At 45.1% G+C, this 19,213-nt stretch overlaps 1 protein-coding gene across 1 annotated transcript in view; it reads right to left on the minus strand.

Annotated features, from left to right (window-relative positions):
* map3k22 (mitogen-activated protein kinase kinase kinase 22) overlaps positions 1 to 16,572 on the minus strand; it is a 38,398-nt gene extending 21,826 nt beyond the window's left edge. Inside the window, exons 1-3 of the mRNA XM_076761391.1 lie at positions 16,200 to 16,572; positions 5,943 to 6,026; positions 5,168 to 5,212 (exon numbers count right to left, since the gene is read on the minus strand). Of these exons, the coding sequence (XP_076617506.1) occupies positions 5,168 to 5,212; positions 5,943 to 5,961 (64 nt within the window). The 5' untranslated portion in view covers positions 5,962 to 6,026; positions 16,200 to 16,572. The remainder of the gene's footprint in view (positions 1 to 5,167; positions 5,213 to 5,942; positions 6,027 to 16,199) is intronic.
* Positions 16,573 to 19,213: the final 2,641 nt, after the last annotated feature.

The raw sequence follows: 19,213 nt of genomic DNA on the forward strand, positions 1-19,213 counted from the left end.
CATACGGCGATTTTGAAAATGTTTCAATGAATTTTTCAGCCCCAATGCAACACATATTTCTCTCTCTGCACGTACGCGCAGTTTCAGTCATGAAAGCACACAGAGTTTGATTCATCTGGCCCCAGGTGTGTTACTTCCTGCTCTGATACCATCTGTTAAGTTTCCTGTCATGGTAAGAGTCCAGCGGTTACTCTCTTGCACAATCGGAACAAGAACAAGTTTTGTCTGAGGGACACCTGTACGAGACAAGTCTTCCCTCACTCAAGTGAGAGTAAGGTGAGGAATTCTGTGAATTAACTTCATGCTGATGGCTCTCAAACTCAGCACAGAAAGGCTGTGAAAGAGCAAAGGCGTTTAATAATGCAGCATGTGTGTCAATGAGTGCCTGTCGCAGGGGACAATGTGGTCACGACTGCGTAGCCTGGAGCTTATTAAGGACTTCAATATTTCATTTTACGTTTCAGGAACATAATTCTTTAGTCGTCTGCTGTAATCAGACAAAGATTGATCTTTTCTTTTGTCAAACACTGATTGAGAATGAAAGTGGCTGCAGGCTTAAACTGAGCTTAGTGACTTTGATGGGGAAATCAGAGGCTAAACAAGAGGAAGTCAAGTGTGTTTAAAATTCATAAATCACTCCTTACAGGGGACAGGCCCATGGTGTTCATTAAACCCTTATAATTCATTCAGAAAACCTGCGAGTGCAAGAGGCCGACTCTCAGCATCCAGTTAGTTCCTCATGTCTCGTTTCTCTTCTTCCACTTCACACACTCTGCCATACACACTCACAAACACACCAACAACACACTCTCTTGTGTAAAGGGGGCAATCATGCAGATGAGCATGTCAGACATTACCATATCAAGAGACTTTAATAGAACCAATTATCTGAGAGCGGTGATTACAATATAAAGACGAGGTCATTGACCTCAGCTCCTGCCTGCCTCTCAGATGAGCCCCGGGTGCATTCATTATAAAAACACAAAAACACACACACACACACACACACACACACACACACACACACACACACACACACACACATCCTTCACTGGGAAACCAGGCCAGGTGTGTGCCATGCAACACAAACAGCACCTGCAGGATAGACTACATTCTTTAAAAGAAAAAAAAAGGAAAGTGTCTGTGTGTGTGTGTGTGTGTGTGTGTGTGTGTGTGTGTGAAAGACCACTGGGAATGTCACATATCAGGTGTGATAGTAGCACGGGGAGCAGATGGGGTCTGAGGCGACACTTGATCTCGTTCCCACTGTACTGGTCTTGTGGCCAGCTGTTCGCCGACATCGGGCCAGTCCGTTGGGTTCGCCCAGGGGACACAGCACACACACAAACGCGGATTTACCTTCCCAGATAAGGGATACACCTCTTTTTCCTCGATGACCACTCCACTACCTCAACTGTGTGTGTTGATGCTAATCCCTAATCCGATTCCGGTGGTCTATTTTTCCCAAATTCAAAGGCTCATTTTTATGTAAGGTGACATGAGCGCGTTGGGGCGGAAACCTTAGCTTTTGATGAAGAGCTAACAAATATTAAAACTTAGTTTAACAGAAGCCCAAAGAGAAAAGACACCGGACTCACTGTGTGCTGTCTGTTAATTTAGCTAACTTAAGCTAATATTAGCCACCATAAGAGACTGGTAATACCAGACCAAGTCAGGCTGGAGCTCCGAAAGAGTGCACTGAACTAAGCAAGGGTGTGTTTTATTGCTTGTGGATTCAACTTTTCACGTTTAAGAGGAAGAATGTGTTGTTTCTTCCATCACAAGTTGCACAATCTCACTTCAAACCCTTCATCAATAATCTGCTTTTCACTTGCAGCTATTTTCCAGTGGAGAGCTACTCCTACTCACTGCGACCGCAAACGCTCACCCCTGACTGGCCCGGTCGCCGAGCTAACATAAACTGAGGTCGAGCCACACCAACAGCAAACCACAGAGGTGGACGTCTTGTTTGACAATCCCAATATAGCAACAGGAGTGAAGGGAGAGACCCTGCGAGTCTCCTCCCCGCTGACCGTCACACTCCCTCCACTTAGCGATAAGTCAAGTTACACCCACAAAATCTCATAGTGCAAACAGTGAAAACAAAGAGAGGAGATACTCGTCACGATAACTTTATTACGTCAAACGCTGACTCAGAACTAAATGAATGAGAATAAAGTTTAATCAGAGACAATCAGGTAAGCACTTCTCTTATCAAGCGCAGCGGCATGCTGTCATTGTGCCACATTAGCACATTCCTCTCCGGAGCAACAAGTTCAAAACTACACATACTGCATGTGTGGGCTGTTTGGTTGCGATAAGATCAGGTGAGACAGGTGAGCCACTTCTGGTGTCTTCCTCTCTTAGCTTGTTAAAGAGATAAGACAGAGGGAACAATCGAGAAAAGAATGAACTCACACCTGCGTATGTCAATAAGTCGCATACCTCCACAGACCAAACCAGACGATGCACATACATACTGTATCGAGCTGAGGCTCCCTGTTGGGACTCACTCAGAGGAGCGTGGCTGGTTAAAAAATAAGCTGTCAGGAGTGGTGGATGACTAACAGCTCGACCGGGGCCGTCCTCTCCAAACAGGAAGGAACTGAGTCACTGTCTCTGCTCTGAATGCGGAGCTGGGTTAACCACATTATTCCACATTAAGCAATTAATGGATCTTTGATTGAATCAGTCAAAGATGGACACGAGGCTTAAGAGCACTTGTCCACGGCCACTCTGTGACATTTAATTAATCAACATGCCGGTATTACTTCATATGCAAGAGGAGAAAAATGTGCAGGGTGTTTTGTCTTATTTCATAGAGATGGAATTTCACTTATGTCCTCATAATTGATTGAAATGTTTCAGATGAATGCTCGGTCACTTAGTCAACAAAATGTCCCAAAAATAACCCTAACCCTGTCCAATAACAGTTCAAAACCAAAAGATGTTTCATTCACAACTATATAAAAACAAAGAAACGCAAACAAGCATTTTTACAACTAAACCACCTATTCTATTAAATCCTAAATTAAAATCTAATAATCAAAACCAGCGCTGCCTCTGTCTTTATTTCTCTCTGTTGCTGCCTCTCTCTCTGGTGACGTGTTGTTTCAGCGCACAGCCTCAGAGCTCCAGACTACCCCGTGCACGGCAGTCAAGGATACAAAACAAACAGAGGCCCGCATGTGTGTGTCTGTGTGTGTGTCCTTACATGTGTTTGAGCCCTGTGCTGAGGCCTATGGATAACAGTAGAGAGGGAAGAGTGGGAGTGTCGGCTGGCGAAGGGGGCAGTGAGAGTGTGAGAAATGCGTGGTGGCGTACAGATCCGGCTGTGACGGCCGTCTATAAATGAAGTTATTACATCACCGAGGCCTGGTCCACGGCCGCTGCCAGGCTGAGGCCGGCCAAGGCTAACCACCAACACAGTGGAAAGCAACCAGCTCACACATCACTGCCAGGAGCTGCCTCACAAACCAGCTACTTGAGGAACCTCATGTCAATGTGACAGAGACCGGTTGATGATTTCTGGTGGATGCGCATAGTCTGGGATACCTGCAGCTCATTTCCCGAGCTTCGTCTTGTGTCTTGGGTAAAATGTGACTAGCATAAGAAAAGGGGGAATTCCAGGAAGCTGAGCAGAGCGAGCAACAATCCACAATGAAGGCTGATTGCTGGGCATTGCATCATCACTCTGCATCTTTCTGGTTTTTTTTTTCTCAGGCAAAGGCTGAGCACTGTGAAAGTGGCAGTGGGTGAAATGAAGTTGGAATTCCAGTCGAAGATAGTTTACATGAAAGGAGTTTTTTTTCCTGTAGCTGTACTGCTCGATAGTCTGCAGATAGCCGCGAGCCCTTCAAAGCCAGAACAGCTGAAAGAGTTCGGAGCTGAAGATGCAGGCTACGGCCTCGAGAGTGTTTAAAGAACAACACTGGCTTTAAGAGGCTAGTACTGGAACTTGCAAGCTAACAAAGTGTTCGCAAGAGCCAGCGAGGCAGCGACTGTGTGTGTGAGGCAGGCTGCCTGAATGAAGACATTGAGGGGATTTCCTGGTGCCGAGAGACACATCATGGCAAAGGCATCCGGCAGGATTAGCAGCTGGAGCCAAATGTGTCCTCACTCTGCAGCAGCATGGGCCGAGCTCTGACGCACAACACACACACACACACGCAGATACACACAGCAGCTATAATAAGCAAGGCACGCTGAAAACTCTCTACACACCTTGCTGTTTGTGGAAACTGCAACACAACTAATTTAGCACCTAATGGGTGTAACATTTCAGCCCCTGAAGTTAATCTTTCACTGGGGATAATGACTCTGATGTAATTGTATTGTGGGTGTGCGACAATAGTTGCGCAATTAATGTTTGTACACCATCTATGCTGAAAGTCTTTTCATTGGTGAACATATGCAAACATTTCCATTCAATATCTAAAGGCTGTGACATTCCTCCTATTGGTCTGTGCATGCTTCTATTTCCACTACACTGTAATGGAAATGTAATGAGCTCTTAAAGAGGGCTTTGTGTATACTCATGTTATAATAATAATTAGACATTTTGGGAAATATGCCCATATGCAGTGAGTTATTTACACTGCTGTAATGAAGCACAGAGCTAGAGCCAAGAGGCAATTTGCTTAGCTTAGCCAAAAGGCTGGAGGCAAAGGGGACACAGCTAGCTCAGCTTTCTCCACAGTCCAAAAATACACTTCTGAAGCTCACAACAGAAAAAGGCACAGAAAAGTTCATCTACTCGGCCTCCCATATTAGACGGCACTAGAGGCTTGGTGATGTAGACACTGCTACGTCTAAACAAGCCAGTAAAACAGCAACAAGCTAGCAAGACAGCAACAAGCCAGTAAAACAGCAACAAGCTAGCAAGACAGCAACAAGCTAGTGCTATTTTTACTGAGCTGTTTGGCATTTTGTTCTCAATGTTTTAAATAACTGAATTCATTAAAAAGTTATTGAAGAGAGAGAAAAAGCTCTCAGAACTAGCTAGCTTGCTAACCAGTACCAGTATTTAAGGCTACGGTCAACTAAGCTAGCTGCTTAACATACAGACATGATAGTAGTAATGATCAAGTCATTCACCTTTAACTGTATTTCCCAAAAAGCCAAACTATTTCTACAATGCTTTTCATCTGGGACAATTAGGGCTTACCTTGTGAGTTCCTGTGCTGTCCGGGTCCATTTTGGAGACCGTCATCTGTGGATATAAAGGCAACACGGTTTTGGTTCATGGTGGAAAGAAGTCAGAAATAAAGAGTCACGGGTGGACGCTGCGCTGTAGCTATGATGCATAGTGCATTGTGTTGGGTTTTGAATGGTGAGAATAGACCACTGATATCGATTCAATATTTCCAGCTTTGTTTACGGAGGTCAGTTAGCAACAGGTCGAGGTGACAGCTCCTCCAGGCCTGCAGGTCCTGTGCACATGCAAATACACCACAGTCTATTGTTTGAGCTGCATTGTATGGAGGAACTGTGAGTGTGTGTGTGTGTGTGCGTGTGTGTGTGGGTGACTGGTTTTGCATAAAGGTAGGAGTGCATATGTGTGCACACAGGCTTGGTAAGTGTGAATATAAATAAATGTGCAACACTGGAATCTTGTCTACTTTGAATGTTCGAGGGAGATGTGTGTGCACCCCGAACCTGCCCGTGTGCAAAACCGTGTGTGCACATCTGAATAAAAATCGGGAAAACAACATTTTCACTAACAATGCAGAAAGACTCAAAACAAGTGTGTATAAAACAGGCCATCTGGAGCTGTTAACAGCCTGCTCACACTTTTCCGCTCTCGTACATGTGTTATTTTTCTCCGCACTGTTCCTGCCAGAGGATGTGTGAGAGGTGTGTATGTTTGTGTGCTTCCCTACAGTCGTGCAAGTCTCTGTATGTATGCACTGCGCGCCAGCCTGCTTTCGAATACTACTCACCCATGTTTACTGTCATCATCAGGAAGTGGCCCTGTTGAACTCGAGCACAGAGCTCAACTTCTCTCTGCAAGCGAAGATTTCATCCTGAGAACAAAAAGCAAAAACAACGCGGTTTCAACATCCAAGAACTGTGCCACTTTGCTTCATCTCGGTGCACATAATATTTCTGTGATTGCGCAAAACCAATGACAAAACAGGACGCAGGTGGTAGTTTCAACACAAAGCGTTTTTTTTCCAATATCAATGTCACCCGCTTCTGCTATTTACTTAATCTTTATTTAACCAGGATGGTCTCTTGAGATTGACATATCCGTTTTTTTGAAAGCTCCTGGCAGACAAATAACAACATGACAGCCAAGAGCTGCATTTGATGCTTGTAACTCAAGCCATCTAAATCCTGTCAATGCCCTGATGTCTCTCTACTGCCACTCTGAGAGCCACAAGCCAGCACCGGCGGAGGAATTCCTCAGTGTTTGATGATGGAGGAGCCTCGTGCCCTTGAGATCTCATAGTGCAGCCGAGATGCAGGCGTGGGTGTTTGCCTAACTGCCTGCCTCAGGTGAAGACAATGAGCACTTCAAAGACAAAGCCTTCATTGTGCTTTAAGTTGGTGAGCGCGGAGCAGAAAAGCGGTTGTCACATCCCATAATGAGGTGATACAGAAAAAAGACTTTCACCTCTGACAGTTATAGTTCTTTTTGTTTTTTTTTTTACTGATGATATTAAGTATAGAACAGAGGAGAAAATGCAGCTGTTCTGCAGAGTAAACCACTTCCCAAAAATCAATCTCACACCATCTATGTATACGCATCATCTCACACTGCTTTCCTTAGAGATGTCACATCCTGTTGTAGGCACACACACACACACGTCAGATGATATTACATTGACTTTCACTGAGACTTCCCCGAACACTAACCCTAACCTTAACCCAAATCTTCACCCTAAAATTTCATGTTTTACATTTGCATCCCCAAAAGGATGGCCAGTCCTCACAATGTGACTGTGCAAACAGATTAGTGTCTCCACAACACGACACGAGTAATACACGTCCACACGCACACATTTGTTTGTTTTCTTTGCATGCAGGCTTAGCGAAAGGAGAACAGGAACTGGAGAAATAGCTGCAGTACAGTATGTTGTGGCATTAAAATGTGCTTTCCCCGACAGCATCAGTCACAAAGTCATGCAAGGCTGACCAGAGTGAAGCTGCAGGTTTCAGAAAGCCAAAAAAAGCTACAATGCTAGCTAAAACGTATAAGTTAGCAGATGAGGGATTTAGTTTTGTCAGTTGTACAAATCCAAAGTTTGCTAACTTCAGCTAATATTAGCCACCATGAGTCACAGGTCCTCCCAGACCGAGCTGCATCAGGAAAACCACTCAGTGTGTGGACTTGAGCAGGAGCTTATGAATTCAACTTAACTTGAATTCAACTTGCAGGAGGAACAATGTGCCATTTCTTCTTTCATCGTGTCGTTTTAAAATGCAAAACAAAGAAACAAGCTGAAATAACAATTTGCATTTGAACATGCAGTAGCTCATGAAAGAGGAAGTACGAGAGAACCAAAAACAGGACATCAGTAAAAGTACTTTAATACGTCTATTCCTCTTCAGTATGAGTGAAGACGTACAGCACAAAGAAACCTGTTAAGCTTTTAGCCAGAATGCTGCAAAACTTCCTGTTGAGTCCCTACATTCACATTAAGAGCAGACCTTTTAAGGACCCTTGCATTAAAAACAGGTAAACAGGTTGTTCTGGCTGAGTGATCTGCTGCGACACAGAATCACAGCTACTGTCAGTAGCTACAGTGTCAGAGTCTAACAAGCCCAATGATTGAGCCAACATCTGGTAACAGCGCTGCAGTTTGACTACAATGCTTCAGCTCTGCTGCTGTGTCATGTCTTATGATTCATTTTCAACTAAACGCTCTATCACATGATTAATTGCACAGTCCCATTCAGAGGCAGCTCGGTTACAACGGGAGTGAGCATCAATGTAATATATCAGTGTTAAAGGGAGGTAATATGCTGGGTTAGCAGGAAGCTATCCATACAAAGCTTGCCGGGGAAAAACACATAGTAGATAATATATTGTAAAACACTATATTAATGAAGGAGTGATGGTATATAAAGTTGTACAGCCAAGACACAATCTTTGGAAAAGGATTAAAGAGCCTCCAGAGAGATTAATAGCAACACTCCCCAGATATTTTTTTCTTAAAACATCGTTTACTTTCTGTTTTCTATCTCCAGTGTCCGTACTGCATGTGTTCTTGTGCTTTTAAAGCCTGCACCACTGTGTACACTGTGTCCCAAACACTCAGCACAGACAAACGCCCCAGCCTGTCTGCAGAGACACTAATACTTTCTCTTTGTGTCAGCCAGAAAACTTTTCATAAAAGCAATAAAAACGGCCACTGGAGCAATTTACAGCCTGAGGGGCAGAGTCACAGGGCGCCAGCTGAGTTTGAACATGGGAACATGCAGTACGCTGCTGTCAGTGGCACAAATCACAAGAGCTGACGGATCGGAAAGCTGAAACTTTCAAGCACTAATGTGGAGTGGGCAGAAATGGGTCAAGGGTGGCCACTTTGTGAGAACAGTGTGTTCTGAATCCATCACAATATGACATGTGGATAAACTCAAATTCATCACCGAAACCAAATCAGATACACCTTTGACATAAGGCAGCGAGGACTGAAGAGGGGCATAATAAGTCCCAGCAAAGCTCTGTGTCAGGCTGTGCTAGTATGGTGCTGCTGACCACACATGAAAGAGATGAAGAGCAGCCACGAGACAGGTGGTCTCCTAACACCACGTGGCCCAGTCTGTTGATGCTGCACACACACAAACACACACACACGCACACACGGGAACAGAACAGCCCCTGTCTTGTGCCAGCGAGTCACCAGATGGCCCATCTGCTTCGCCCCTCTGCCCAGCGGGACGCCGGGCGAGTGGTGCCCACAGATCGCCAGCCCAATTCTCCACACGCTCCTTGGCAGGCGGGCGCTGTGACGGCCCCGCTTGTTGAAGATCAAATGCTAATCGCCGCTCGCTCTCGTCGCTCTGCCGCCGCACGTCCTCCAAGAAAAGACTGTCTGTCCCTCCACTCGATCATGAGACAAACCTAGAAAATGCTACCCACATCCAGAAGTGCTTTCGAACCCTGTGATGCACTTCACTGTCAAACACGGATAACATCACGGCTCGGGCCAGTGTTTCACTGGCAGAGGCCTCTCCTTTGTCACAGTATGAGGACTGTGCTGACATGACAGAGGAAGTTAATTAAAAAGAAGACGGCAGAGGATGGGATTTCAGGCAAGGGTTGTGGGGGAATTGTCTGAGCCAGACGAAGCAGAGCCGTGCTTCTCAAACCGCACACTGCAATTTTTATTTTTATTGGACTGATTGAACAGGAATCACAGCCAACACTTTGCAGGCGAGCACGTATATGCATGCGCACGTATGCACTAACCTCTTTCAGCTCCGTTACATCACTCTCTAACCAAGTAAACAATGTGATGTCGGCTGTGGGTCTCCGAGGGAAACTCCCCCCTCTTTGCAACAGAGAAGTGGAAGGTCTGCTCTCCAGCTGCCTGGTGGCCTGAGCGGCATGACCTCATGTCTGACATCACTCCAGTGGAGTCCCAAGGAAATCGCCATTTCAGGGGTCAACTTCTAAACTTTGCAACATGCCTGTTCACTGGGCTAACTGGGTTTCCATTCTCCAGCACAGCTTGTCTGTAACAGCCATCCGATGCCAAAGTAGACAGTCCATAAAGGGAATCACAGAGATCAGTTGGTGGAGAGGACAAGACATCAGTGAGTGTTTGATCACTGAGGACATGCACCCGGGCTAAAGCACTGCACCGATGGAACACAAGGAAGGATCAGAGCACCTTGGTCCTTTCCAACCCACAGACGTGCAGCTTTTTCTTCCAAGCAACTGTAAAACTGACTGATTTTGACAACCCAGCTTCTTTTCTGATTGGTTTAAAGGAAAACCTGCATATTCATGAGCACCAGAGATGACATGAGATGGCTGCTTAAACTCCAAGACTGGCAGCAAGATTTAAAGGACCGTGCCAGCATGTTTGCACATATTAGCCCCTTAAAGGACAGGAAAGGTTAGACATTTTGGGAAATATCCATATTTCCCTTTTTGTTGAGCATTAGATGATAAGATTGATGCCACCATCGCGTCTGTGCAGTGAATATGAAAATAGCAGCTGGTTAGCTTCGCTTAGCATAAAGACTGAAAACATGGAAATAGCTAGCTTCTCTAAAGCTCACAAAATTAACATGTTATATCTTGTTTTAATACATACAAAAAACAAAATTTACATAGTCTGGTTCTAAACAAACAAGATATAACATGTTAATTAGTGTATCTAGAGGTACTGGTGGGAGGGTTTCGATAATTTTAGACAAACCCAGGTGAGCCCTTTCCCCAAGTTCTGGTCTTTGTGCTAAGCTAAGCTAACTGGCTGCTAGGACTAGCTTGAAGATTCATTTTTACCATACAGATGAGTGAATGTGCTTCCCAAAGTGTCCAACTTTTCCTTCAACTACATTTCTTACAAACAGGAAAATATTTAAAGGAGGCTTTCTACTTCAATAGTTGATTTCCTTTCATTTCTGTCTAACATGAAAAAGCAGCCTCTTGAAATGTGCTCATATTGTATAATTCATCACAGTAAAACCAACCTTTAATTTTTGTTACATTATACTGATATGGTCTTTTAACAATTACAAATCATCAATTGTTGACATGACAACACACAGGTTTTCAAATCCTGTATCCAAAATAGAAATGAACAACGCAGGCCGGCGCCACTGATGAGGTCACATATAATGCATCATAGGCCTGATATCATGAGGAGACGGTGAGCTGGTCACAATACCCAGCAAGCTGTCTGAATTGCAACAGGGGCAGGAAGTGAAGGGTGATTAGTGAGCCACGGATATTTAGGTGACTTACTCTTTTTTAAAAGGTCAGTGGCGGGGGTGTCCTGTCCGCTGAACGCTTGCCAAGACTGAGCCGTGGCCACATGAGTCAGACACGTTCTTCAGGCCGATTCTGGGAAGTGAAACAATACAGTATGTGCTCCAGCACACGAAGCAAACCGAGGGTTTTCTGCGCAGGGGCGCACTTGAGGACTCCTGGGTGGTGTTAGCAGTGCGTAGGCAGGAGACTGTCACTCCGTGTGGGGCCTCATTTATCATAACCTTGGCTCCTCTTGCTTTGTCTCACAGGAGTTATAGCTGTGAACAGATCCAAGACTTTCAATGGGATGCATGGCCGAACAACTCCCTGCTAGAATACAACAAGAGGACTCTTCCCGTCATCTGGCACTAAATCTGTGTTTTATTTCAAATAAAGGAATTTCCCTCTTGATTCGATGCCATTATTTACACATTTGTATCTCTTGTTTCAACTGTAAATGAAAGGAGTGCCAAGTGTTCAAATGAGCTTTTCATTCTGCAGAGCGCTGGAGAGTTTCATTTACGGTTGACAATAGTAGTCGGTATGATCAGGACCCAAAGGGGCATATAAATATTGGAGCTGGATGTACTGTGTTAAGGCAGTCCACTGGTACCAATCAGACTCCAGTGAAAGAGGATCCTCCTCAGTGACAGTGATGGCTCTATTAGCTCAGAGATAAGTAGATCTGTCTGCCATTATCATCAAACGCACAACACTGGCTAAAAATAGCCAAATGAGCGAGTGATTCTCCTGCCTTCCACTATATATCCACTCCCTCCATCACCAGAGCCATGCTCTTCCCCCAGAGAGGAATCTAAGCACAATCTGTAAAGTAAGCTGTCTTTTCCATTATGCGGTGACATGCTATTACAAGCACATTCATTCATTGTGTTTCTCCACCCAAATGCAGCCATGCAGAGACAGCTCATAGACTTAAACCCATTTCACGAGACAGAATGTCAAACAGCTGTGGTTCGGGAACAGGCAAGAGAGTATTTCTGCTTGGCCACCACAGGTTTGTCCACGAAGAGCGTGCCGGTTCTGGGCTTTTGATACTCAAGAGGCTGAGTGAGTGTGACGATGAAAAATCTAAAAGCAATTTCATGATTTGAGAGCCCCAACCCCCCCCCCCCCCCCCCGTCAATGTCATTTAACGTCTCTGCAACATACCCGGCCTCGCTTCTTTACTTAAATACTCGCTGGGATACAATCAGGAGGCCTGACCAGTTACGGTATCTGACGAAACACTTAACACAAACTTGTCCTCGGTGTTATTGTATGAGAGCAGTGAGTTGTTGTCTATCCGGCTGCCCTTGCAGGCTCGGGCTCTGCTGCTGCTGATGGCATTGTCCTTACGGTCAGACAATCTGTGCAGACAAAGCTCAATCAGGACAACTTCCTCTTGCTTTCTGGGGAGGAGGGGGGCTGGACCTTACCGTGCTATCACAGATAAAGAAAGGCGACCCAGACGGACTCCTGAAAGCTCCACATTATGTTCTGCTGTGGGCTTAATTTAAAAGTGATAAAAGCTGTTTTTACTTCCATTAGCCTTCGCTAAATACCCCACAATGGCAAAGCAATAGTAGTTCTTTAAGTTTAATGAAAAAAACAAACAAACTCTTGATTCAGTATTACCATCCAGAAGCACCGCAGTCAGCAGTTAGTGACTTACGTCATCTTGGGTGTGCCGCAACCTGCTCTGCACACCTGTCTTTGTGCAGTGTCAGTCTTTCTTCTTTGCACAGCAGCTCAAAGTCTGCCACACTGTTTAGAAAGTGTCTGCAAACTGAGATTTTTAGATCATTTCACAGAGCAGAGACAATAAGAGAGCATTTTCTGTGACTTTGCCGAGCTGAGCCGTGACTCCTTCCAATTCTGTGGACTCTGAAGCCGATTTATCTGCATTTGTCTGAGCTGGTTGCTTCCTCTGTCCTGACCTGTCTCCCAGTCTCTACAGCTGAGAAGCACGAGGCTACAACTACCTTGCTTCACCACAGGGATGGTATAATCCAGGTGGCTGGTATTTGGGCTCTGCCAGATACAGTGCTTGGCAATCAGGCCAAAGAGCTCAATTTCTTGTCTTGACAGACCAGATAATCTTTTCCCTCTCATGCTCAGAGTCCTGTGTGCCATCTGGCGAAGTCTGAGAGGGCTTTCGTTAGTGTTTTACTAAAGAGTGATTTCGTTCTCGCGGTCTATCTACCCACAAAGCTCTGATGGACGTGATGAGTGCTGCAGAGATGGTTACCCTTGGGCCTGGTTCTCCCGTCTCTGCAGAGGACTGAAGCACTCTTACAATGGTTACTTGTTATTTGGCCTTTCTTGCCCAGTTCCTGAGATTGGTCAGATTGGCAGCTTTAGGAAGACTCATGGCGGCCTTCCATTATGTCCCAGTGATGAAACTTTAAATGGTTTTTGTCCCCGTCTCTGGCTCTATGCCTCAACACAATGCTATCTAATAGATCGACAGAGAATCTCTTGGACTTAATAGCTTAGTTTTGACGGGTGCTGGCCCGTATTTATTATATCTAGTGAACTGAATCTGGCCGAGACGGACTCAACTTATAGGCACCGGAATGAAGACTGAAGGAAATCTGGACGATCTAAGCTCAATTTGGAGCGTTACAGCAATGGCTTTGACCACATGTGTAAAGAGGGCATTTCTACATCTAAGTTTCAATGGATTATCAAATCTTTAACGACGTGTTCACTTTGCCATCATGCGTTAAAGACGCCATGTTATGCTTTTCCATTAGTATCTTACATAACTCATTTGTGCATATTAAAGGTTACAAAACCCAAAGTTTACGTCAAGGGGAGTTACTCTCTCGCACTGAAAACACTGTTACTAAATGGCTTGTCAGTAGTCCAGCCTTTACTTCTGTTTAGTGTCTACGTCACTATGTAACACAGCACCACCTCCAGCGGCTCCAACCATTCTCCACCTAGGTGACTGTTACAACTGACTGGATTAACTTAATTTTTGATGAAATGTGATGCAAAACTGCATTTTAACGTTACAAGCTCTCAGAGAGCAGCGCCAGCTTAGGCCTGTGTGAACTGACCAATCAGAGCAGACTTGGGCTGGTCTGGAGGGCGGCCTTCAGGTGGACTGGAGCAAAAACAAGAAATGTAGTGTTGAAGCAATGGGCAGTATGAGAAAAATATTGTGTTTTTTGTACATTAAATCACATCAACCTCTTCCAGTAGACATGCAAAATAAAAGTTTGAACCTGAGTGAGCGTCATATGGCCTCTCTAACGTCTCTGGACTGATGGGAAAATGATCAGCAATTCAGTCCTGCTCTTCCACAAAGCTATGTGACTCACAGTGGACAAATTGGGGGAAAAAACGTCACAGTTTGACCTCACTTTCAGTCCCGTGAACAGATCAAGCTCTACAAATGCTGGCTCCTACATTTCCCATAATGCAATCAATAGCCTTTTTCTGTTACACCCTCTCTGGTGGGTGCATTTGCATGTCTTTCAAGCTCCAGACCTCCAGTTTGCAAAGCAGGCTTTGTGTTAGACTGCAAGACCACAACATCTCTGCTGACTGCCAGGCCACAGTAACACACTGTCCAATAATCCGCTGCCAGGCTGGTTAAGAAGGTACGACACTTTCTCACACCTAAAGACAAATGTGTTTTGTTTTCTAGTGTAACCAGGCAACATCCACAACAGGCCTTCAAGGGAAGATAATAAGCCTTCTTACATGAGTCACGGTAACCTTTCACCTCCAGCCCCTCTGGTCAGTGGGCGTCTGGCAAGAGGCGGTCAGGCTTCTGTGAATCAGGCATATGATAGCATGACTTCACACTCCTCAGCGGAGGGGCAAAGTGAGGGAGAGGAGGTCGCGTTTACCCTGATTAAGACACTCAGCTAATGACTTGCGAGAAGGAGCCAGCGTGAAATTGTCCTGAGAGTTGACAGCAGGATGTTAAGGAGAGTTAATAGGTGAACAGAGTTTTCTCACAAGTGGGCTGCTGATCCTGCACGAGCAGAGTCTGCAGAGCATGACACGCTCCTTCCAAGACTGGCAGCACAGTGCTCCCTCAAAGCCTTTTATCCGAACGAGACGCCTTGAAACTCTCCTTAAGCACATGACAAACACTATCGATCTTTTGGTAAACTCCTGTTTCAGACCCCACTTCTTCATTAGTCCCATCAAAACACAATTAGAAACCCATCGCTTCTGTCTCTGGCTGGCGTATTTACTGTGGGACCCAGTCCTGTTATCAGCCAAATGGATTGTTTTACTTGAGGCACACCAACCATATCTGTGGGCGGTTTCCATTTGACAGTTTGACTCTCACTTTAAGGCTATTTCGGAGCCCCCAGGGCACGCCAACGTGCTGATAAACCCATCCGTCAGTTCGCTGCTCGGACTCCTGCGAGTGCAGTTCGTATGGATTTGATTTGATGAACACGATGGCCTCATTAAAATCTAATTTGGCGGATTGTCTCAGAGGTCTGCCATTGCAGGGATATGTGGTGCTACTCTGGATGAAGCTCGTCAGCATCCTCACCACTGTTAACACTATAAGGCCCTCAGCGTGGACTCAAAATACTTTGAAAATGGACGGATGGGACAGGAAGCAGGAAGACAGCGAAACACATGAAGGACTTTTCTGGACATGAGGATTCCTCCTTTCAAGGAAACAACCGGTTTAACTGACCACTGTGAATCACAGAGGTCTGGACGAGTGACAGCAGAGAAGAAAGGATGCAGACCATGAGTGAGTCTGCAAGCACAGGATGAGCACGACTTTCCAGAAATCGCTCACACCTGCAATTTATGCTTTCCTGATGAGAAATACAGCACACAGCAGAGTTAAAACCGTGTGAAAAGAGTACCTGGCACTGGAATTAAGCATTGATAATGAACTCAAACCTTTATTCCAGCAGCAACACATGGATTTATCAACAAAGCATATCTGCTCAGAACAAAAATGAGGCTGATTATGAGTCTGCACGTCACCAATATCAAATTTACTGAAGAAGCAGTCTTGTCTTGAAACACGTTTGTCCAACAGTTTCCACTTGGAAGGAGGCCTATCCTGTGTGCTGCTGTCAGTGAACAACTCCTGCACATGTTTGATTAGAACAGCCATTAAACTACAGATTAGCATAATTAATAATAGCTGCAAGTCTATTTCAATGTCCTGGCATTTCGCTTGCAATAAACAGGAAATAACAGTCCAAAAGCAGGGATCTCAGTAAGTGGCACAAAACAAATGAAGAAACCATCTAGACTGGACTCCTACCTTGTTATCTGGATGTCTCCATGTTGTATTTGTGGCAGCGGGATTTATGAAGATGAATTAATCGGCGAGTTTAAGTTATGACAGAAAAACGACAACGAGAGCGGAAAAAACCAAAGAGATGCAGAGCAAAATCTTCCCAAAACAGTGGGCTGATATCCGGAAACTGCGCTCTGTACTGAAGCGCAGAAATTACAACCAGAAGCTGTGATCGGCCGGAAAGACCTTCTCTTCTCTCAGGTGCATAATCCAGAGCTGCGTTCACGGGCGGGAATCAACCGCAACGTCTGCTGCGTTTCAGAGGAAAGTTTTTTCACCCTGCTCTTTGCTGTCTCCTCACACACTACAGCGCGGAGCCGAGTTTCTCCCTGGAGCTGCGCCTCTGATGTCAGCAACAACGTGAGCTCCAGGAAGTGGTGACGCTCTCCGGTGGTGCGTTTCCAAGGCGGCGGCGTCAAAGCGGAGGGAATGCCGCCCCCCTGTGGACGCGCGGGGCAAGCGCAACAGCCGATCCGAATATCTGGTGTCAGGTCGACTTCAAGTCGCCGGCTGCAGGACGCTGACATATGTAGGATGCTCAAACAGCCCCCGTCAGAAGCCGACAACACCGAGGAAAAGGTTAAATTCAAATAAATGCGACAGAACAGAATTTTATTTTGAAGTTCAATAAGTGGTGGAATTTAATTAGTGCATTCACTCAAGTACTGCACTGAAGTTCAAATGTAAGGTATTTGTACTTTAAGTATTTCCATGTAAAACATTGTCTTATTTAATACATGTGCACGTATAGTATAAGATTTTGCAGTCTTCTTTTATTTACAAGGAGCATAAAGCAGCAACCAGCTGTGGCTGCTGATGGCTTGAGGACGGCTTGAAGACTAGTTGACATTGCAGGTTTGCATACATGCAGCTGTTCAGGATGCTGTAGATGACAGAATACCATTTCACCACCACACACCTGATCAGCCGCTGCACGCAGAGATGGCAGCAGAGCTCGCAGGTGTCGACTGTCGCCTGATGAGCCGTTCTTTACAGCTGTTGGAGGTTAGTCGTTTTGTGTAAACACATTTTGAGTTCACCTACAGTTTGTGTAGGTCTTGTGCCGGATGGCCGGCGTGACAGTGCTTTCTCAGGATGGAGTGCTTCACACAGTGGTGAGCGCTCCTCATTAGCGCAGCCACAGTGTTTCTGACTGCTGTCGTGATCTCAGTGGAGTTTCTAGTAATTCTGCCTGTCTGCAGTCAACAGACAGAGCTTCTCTTGGCTCAGTTTAAGCAGGTGAAACAACCTGACTGGACCAGTAATCACTGAACCTCACAAAATGATCACGACAAACCAAAACCTCCTCCCTTCACTGGGTCTGCAGGATCCAGTAAGGACTTAGACCTTACCTCTGTGTAAGAAACCCGTAACACCTGCAAACACTAAAACCTCCAGTACAGATGATAAATTATATATTTTACACTTTAAATACACAGATTTCATCATCAGCTGTATAGACATGTGGGCATGCATACACTCTACACACCCACCTACTTCATGTATAAGAAGTAACCTATTCTATCATTTATTCCAGCACATTTTTTATGTACGCTGTTGTTCATTGTTGCTTTTTACTGAATTTTATTTGTTTTTACCTGTATCTGTGATTCGATCTTCCTGTAAATTGTTCTTTGAAGTGTTTGTAAGAACACTGTCGGCAACATAAAACCTTAAAGTCAGAATCCTTGTATCTGGACACATACTTGGCCAATGAAGCAGATTCTCCTTCTGAAACATCTGTAATATTTGGACACTGAGCCCCCAGTTGTGCAGAACATGTGTTCAATCAGCAAGTGTGTCAGTGAGCTCCAGACTAATGGACAGCGACAGTGAGCCGGGCCATACAAATGCAGCAGTGGATTGTAACTCCGGGTATGATTGAACACATTTTAACAGCATGCCGTTCTCTTGTCAGACTGCTGAACCCTCGCTCTGCAAGGTAAAGAGGCTACCTGTTTACCGCAATTATTTATAATGGGCACAAAAATGCACCTCCAGGCAGTCCTGTCTTCTCTTTTTGGCATATTAGACAATCAGAATAACAAATGCTCCACTGACCTTGGCTCCAGCATCGCTCTCTTCAGATTAGTTCCACACAGCTCTTGTTTTATTGTGATCAGACATGCCCTTGCTCTGTGTAAGACTGCTTGAGTGCATTGAATATCAATTGGACATTTGCATCTCTCTGTGGATTTGCAGCACTTGTAGGCGTCTGTACCGCTGAACTGTGCTGTAGATGAACACCACAGGCAGCTGTTATGAACAATAACAGGCTGCCTGAGAGTGTGTGTGTGTGTGTGTGTGTGTGTGTGTGTTTTTCTCATGTTTTTCTGCAGCATCACTTCAGAGTGTCTCAGAGAGATTTGGAGTCTCTGGAGGAAAAAAGGATGTCTTTGCAGTCAGTTTTATGAAAGCAATCAAAATGCTTTTTCACATTGTGCAAATGGGTATTTAGACCACAAAGAATGTAGTTGGTATGGGGGATATTTCGTTGACATGACATCTGTCTGTTTGTCTGACTGTGTATCAGTTATTGAGAGTAACTCAAGAACAATTCATCATGCAAACTGCTAGCAACACAGCCACACGTCACACTGATCTGACTTGTTATTTGAAGCACATGGCTGCATAAATCTGCAAATCTACAGCCAAAAGAGTCATTTTCGCAGTTTTAACGGGCAAAATTCCTCAAAACTGCTTTGAAACAATGGACTTAATATTCATTCCAATCATGATTAACGTGAAATCAGGCAGCGAATTCTGACACAGCAGGTAATTCTTCAGTAGTAATGCTGGAACTGAGGCATGAATTGCAGCAGCTCACACACACACACACACACACACACACACACACACACACACACATTCTGCCACAGTGACGTCCAGCCAAGTGAGGGATGGAGCAGCACCTGTGCCGACTGCTTGTGCATCTAAAGCTTTTGTTCCCCCTCATGTCATGTGTGCTGAACCAGCCT

This window comes from Chaetodon auriga, chromosome 21 (genome assembly GCF_051107435.1).
Source record: "Chaetodon auriga isolate fChaAug3 chromosome 21, fChaAug3.hap1, whole genome shotgun sequence".
In the NCBI taxonomy this organism is placed as follows: domain Eukaryota; kingdom Metazoa; phylum Chordata; class Actinopteri; order Chaetodontiformes; family Chaetodontidae; genus Chaetodon; species Chaetodon auriga.